The following is a 6,000-nucleotide window of genomic DNA, read 5'->3' on the forward strand; positions in this document are numbered from 1 at the left end:
ATTGCACACATTTTAAGAAACATCTGATTTGACAGCCTGTCGCATATGTTTTGCTTCTTTATTTTTTTCATGTTTTAATTCAAAAAGCAAAATAATATTTCACAAACGTATCACAAAACAAATCAACCTCCGAAACTTGAGGGGGAAAAATGACATTTCCTTGAACATATGTAACAAAACCGACTAATAATACCATTTCAGAAGACTTATCAACAGAGCAGACAACCAAATTACATTTTAGACAAAAAATCAAAAACACATAATACACAAAACCACTTCACTGGAAAAAGGTCGACAGCAGCACAACAGCAGTTGCATTCAATGGCCACATCACACAAGCTGTTCCAAACCTTTTAACAGTTTATAGACATACAAAACGTACACTGCCGGTCAAAAGTTTTAGAACACTTCCCCCATTTTTATAGAAATGTAAGTGGTTCAAGTCCATTGAATAACCTGAAATGGTTCAAAGGTCAGCTGCAAACTGCCAGAGTTTTAGCAAAACATTTTAGGTTTCCGAAAACTAAACGATAATGTATATTTCAGAGTTATACAAAAAGGCATTTTTCAGGGAACAAGTAATAGTTTAACTTGCAGCTGTTAGAAGTTTATCAACAATATTCGATTTCCATTGTAAAAAGAAAGCTCTACGAGTATAGCAAAATGATACTAAATCTCCCTGCACACACATTATTACCTTCGCATTTGTTCTTCCTCTTGCCGCATCTGAAGTCTGATTTTCCCAGCTGCTCCCCACTCTTCCGTAAGCTTTTGTTGCCAGCCTCCAGCAGAGCATGACTTCTTCTTCTCTCCTCCGCTCCCTCTTGCTCAGTGTGTCTCATGTATAGTTATCCTGCCTCCTTAATGATGATACGATACATGCAAACAGTGTAGTTTATTTTGCTGGAGGCAGGTCAGGTCTAAGTGTGGGTTAGATGCGGCTCCCTCATCGCTCTATGCTAGTTGCTAGTTAGCCCGTAGCCCGGGCGCGGAGCTACAGTCGCTGTTAAGTGTGCCCAGCGGGTAACGCAGCAAGCGGTTGGTGGTTGCAGGTTGGGTGTCTTCGTCTAAGTTCACACAGTCGCCCGCCAGCACCAACCACTTCGAACCTTCAACCAGTTTTCCTGCTCACAACCACCCGCTGGAGGAACACACCCTGGTTATCGAGCTCTATCAGTCAGAACGTGAAAATAGCGAACCAGACGACCGGTGTCGCAGGCCTCCCAGAGCGGGAGCGGGCGTGTGGCTGCTTTGCTGAAGCTGCTGGATATATATGATGAGTCAGATTGCCGATTGTATGACGGTAAGCCCGCGCGGCGCCCTCCGGAAAAATTAAAAATTAAAAATGTGGAATCGTGTGTTGTTGTTATGCTACGCTGTAATACAAATTTTCTCTGGCCCCTCTCCAAATTGCAGAATTTGCAGACAATGTCGTCTTCAACCCCTTTTCAACCAGCTTTTGGCTGGGTGGTGAGTGCCCAGCTGGCTAAAGACAACTCTTTCTGGGGAAAACTGATCTGATGAGGAGAGAGACATCCATCCCCCGTTGACGGAGCGCTGCCTCATTTTTCTATAAATATGACCATTGATCACCGACTTAATCTATGACAACCCAGGTCAGATCAGGAAGAACAGAGGAGCAGAGTAGTTTTTTAACACCTTCTCTTCCATTCGAGCAGTTACCCACCCTTGACTTTAGAGTAGTAGAGACTGTGTCTCCACCACAATTAAATAAATCAAAAGTAAAAAGTAAGCAGAAGAGCAGTCAACCTTATACAAGTTAACATTTTTACAACAAACAGCAATAGGTCAAAATAAATCTATCTGGTGAATTTCTCCTCTCTTTGCCTAACTGAAACCCTGGCTGAGCCATGAAGAATATGTCTGCCCTGAATGAATCGACTCTCCAAGTCATATTAATACTCATCCCGAGAGGCGGCTGCGAGAGAGGGGTGGAGCCATCTTTGAATCGAGTTAATTAATTAATTAATTCCAAAATTACAAACACACCTCATTTGAAAGCCTGTGTCTTTAGTTTTCACATCCAACCTGGAAAACACTACAGCCAATTCGATTTGTGTTTCTATCTGCACAGGTTTGGACTCGATTGGCTTCTGTCAGAGTACAGAAACCCACTCACAGCTTTGGCCACACGCTTTCTTGTTCTTCACTATATTGCGCATTTGAGCATTTGAACGCCTTCCCCACAGAATCTCTTCTGTCAGACCACACACTCATTTGAACTTATCTTTTATACTACGTCAGTAGTCAAAAGTTTCGCTGTAGCTAAATTTAAAGAAGCGATTCTTCTCTATTTGATTCGATACCACGCTCCCTATAAACAACAGAGGGACTCTGTCTTTAGTCCGTCCCAGATTGACCTGGTATAACCCCTCAGACCAAAAACTGGAAGCAACGTCGTTTAGCTTGAACGCATATGGTGCCTCAACTAATCATCTCAATCCCGCTGTTTAGTTGATAGTCTTAAAACATAAAAGGCATCCGTCTCCCCACCCCCATTACAACCTTAGTGGTAATGATTTTATGAACTTTTTTAAAAACAACTTCTTGTTAAAAAAAGACAAAACCGGCCAGTAATTTTAATCCCTGATGTAGACGGCATTGCCTGGGCATCCAACACCACTGTAAAGAAATCTTATGCTATCTTTGATCTTGTCCTGTCATATTCATTGAATGTATTTGAACCTAAAATGTCCTTCTGTACACACATTACATCTATTGCATCTGTCCATCCTAGGAGAGATCCTCCTCTTTCTCCTCCAGGTTCTTCCTTTTTTTTCCTGAAGGGTTATTTGGAGTTTTTTCCTGGTCCGATGGTTTTTTTTGGGGCAGGGGTGTGTGTGTACAGATTGTAAAGCACTCGAGACAAATTTTGTAAATTGGAATTGAATAATAACACAAATATAATGAATTGAATTGAATTCCATGATTTATTTGTTTATCTCTAATTGTTTAGAGTACATTGAGAAATTAAACTGTGTACAGTTCAATAAAAACTGGAGAAATGTAGGTGTTCTAAAACTTTTTCCAGGTAGTGTATGTAGAACCAGAAAGGTCCTCAGTCAGATGTTTCGACCACCTTTTAATTGAATGAACACAACCAACAATGTCTCATCCCCATTTCTAAGTGTATCGGATGTGATGTTCACTGGCTGTCTCACAAAACAATAACTCTGGAGAGTGTTTTCTACTTCTTCTTGTGTGAAAATGCCCATTACATAAATTCTGAATCGCGATGCTGCAGAGGCAATGCTTGGTGTATATCTTCTGCCTTCTTGCTAGCTTGCATATTGTGGGCTACATTATGAAAACTCATATTTACGTGGCTCTGCATCTCATTCAGCAGGTACATTTATGTCTTCAGATGGGCACTGCTCTATATCCTCCTTCATGGAGGTTTATTTGAGATGTTTCCATTGTCTAGTGTGTTAAAGCAACTAAATTGGTCGCTAAATAATTCCATAAATAACCATGACAAAGAATCTAAAGTTTTCTGAGGTGCAAACATGCAAAGGAGAGATGTAAATTCATCCATAAGTAGAGCGAGAAGAGGAGATAGGTGCTCAGTGTATTCTAAAACATCCCCTAGCAGCCTATAGCAGCATCTCTAGGGGCTGGACCAGGTGAACCTGATTCAGCCCTAACTATAAGCTCTGTCAAAGAGGAAAGTCTACTCTTAAACGAGGTGACTGTGTCTGCCTCCCGGACTGAAGGTGGAAGCTGGTTCCATAAAAAGGAGCTTGATAACTAAAGGCTCTGGCTCCCATCCTACTTTTTAAGACTCTCGGAACTACAAGTAGCCCCGCATTGACCTGCAGGTTAAACTAGAGGAAGACACAGAGGATTAGCAAAGTCTTGGATTTATAGTTATAGTTATTGTTGGAGCTATTTAACCCTTGTGTTGCCTTAGGGTCATTTTGACCCGAATCAATATTACACCCCCCTCCCCCCCCTATGGGTCATTTTGACCCGATTCAATGTTTCACCCTCCTGTTACCTTTATATTTACTAACATATTTTACCCTTTGGGTTCAATTTGACGCCAGCAATTAAAACCTCCAGAAAATTATTAGAATTAATATTGTTTTCCAAGTTTAAGTGTGAGGCACTTTATGTTTGTTTGTTGACTACCGAAAGAACACCGACATTAAACATTGAATGGGGTCAAATTAATCCTAAGGCGGGGGGAGGGTGTAATATTGATTCGGGTCAAAATGACCCTAAGGCAACACAAGGGTTAATTTGACATTTTTATTTAGGTTTTATTGTAAAGTAATATTGATTGTTTATTGAGGTTATATTTTGATATGTTAGTTGTTTCTTATGATAGTTGTAGTTTAGTTTAATATATTTAGTTTTAGGTTCACTGATTGGGTAACACTGGGCACCTGTGGTTATATGTAGAGGTGGGTAGGCACAGGACCAGCATGCACCAGGGTGGCCAATGTTTTTTTTTACCAGCACAGAGAGGAAGTGTCAACATTTTGTTTGTTCTTTTTTGTTGGTTTAAGAAATAAATTATCAGAATAATAACAGGCGGAAATGGACATTACTTCTTTTTGCATGCGTCAACACCGAAACCCTCGGTGCATCAGTGGCGGTTTGATTTTTAGTTTTGTTTCAAGTTGAAGGACAAATGGCCACTACAGTTATTTTAGACATTTCAGTCTGGACCTAAGTGGTGGATCGACAAGATAGACAACATTGCCACGCCAGAGCCATACTTTCATGGAAAAAATGTTCCCCCAGTTGACAATGTTGAGTCTCCATTCCATTATCCATACCGCTTATCCTTCTTAAGCTGCGTTCACACCAAAAGCGAAACTATTTTTTCACGCGACCGAATCCCATGAAAAGTCAACGTACAGACGCTTGTGGCTGCGATACACGCGATATTTTCCCGGGCGGCGCGTTTGGGGCGTTAGAGGCGACGCGATGTGGCCGACGCGTTTACAGCAGCGCGTTTATTTTCGCCCCGAGTTGAAATATTTCCACTTTGAGGCGGTCATCTCGCAACTCGGGCCAATCAACTCTTGAGTTCTGCTCTCGTAGCGCTGGAAGCGGAAGTCTTTCAGACGTAACAGTGACTTCATCGGTGAAAGTGACCGAGCTGAGTGAGCCTACGGGTGATGTCATCAACCCAAACACGAGGGTGTTAGTGTGTGGGACGTCCACAACAAATATAAAGCAGAACTAGTGGTTAGTTATTCTGGTGGATGAAGGAGATGATGACGGTCTTTACGGAGACGAGACACGGAGATAAGCCCCGCCCCTCGCGCAGCGTCTCGACGCTTATGGCCTGAACACGGTGAACGGTCGAGCGAGTAAACTCACGCGTTTTGGGCGACGCGAAAAATAGTTTCTCTTTTGGTGTGAACGCACCTTTACGGGTCACGGGGCGTTGGAGCCGATCCCAGCTGACATTGTGCGAATGCAGGGTCGACCCTGAACAGGTCGCCAGTCCATCTCAGAGCACATAGAGACAGACAACCATTCATGCTCACATTCACACCTACAGGCAATTTAGACTTCTACTCACCTACATATCTTTGGACTTCGGGAGGAAGCCGGAGAACCCGGAGGGAACCCACGCTGCCATGGGGAGAACATGCAAACTCCACACAGAAAGAATGCCCAGACTGGGAAAAGAACCCGTGGCCCTCTTGTTGTGCCGTGACAGTGCTAGCCACTACACCACCGCGCAGCCCAATGTTGAGGCTATCTCTTTCACTCTGCACAATCATCAAGATGTCGAGTATGCTCAACATCAGCCGAGAACATCACCAAGCCCAGAGGAGGATGTACTTCCTGACCGTGTCCAAGATGGTGCACTTCTACATGGCCATCATCAAGTCCACCAAGACCAAAACCTCATGCCACAAGAAAAGTTTCTAACGCAGCTGGTATGAACAACGTCTCATGGACAGTCACCATATCTGGCTCAAAGAATCTTTTGGACTATATTATCTCTAGACTATT

General features: G+C 42.8%; 1 protein-coding gene across 1 annotated transcript in view; it reads left to right on the top strand.

Moving 5' to 3' along the window:
• Positions 1-1,258, top strand: part of LOC130206680 (uncharacterized) — a 39,079-nt gene extending 37,821 nt beyond the window's left edge. The window contains exon 5 of the mRNA XM_056434751.1: positions 1,053-1,258. Within this exon, the coding sequence (XP_056290726.1) occupies positions 1,053-1,258 (206 nt within the window). The remainder of the gene's footprint in view (positions 1-1,052) is intronic.
• The last annotated feature ends 4,742 nt before the right edge of the window (positions 1,259-6,000 follow it).

This window comes from Pseudoliparis swirei, chromosome 16 (genome assembly GCF_029220125.1).
Source record: "Pseudoliparis swirei isolate HS2019 ecotype Mariana Trench chromosome 16, NWPU_hadal_v1, whole genome shotgun sequence".
NCBI classification, from domain to species: domain Eukaryota; kingdom Metazoa; phylum Chordata; class Actinopteri; order Perciformes; family Liparidae; genus Pseudoliparis; species Pseudoliparis swirei.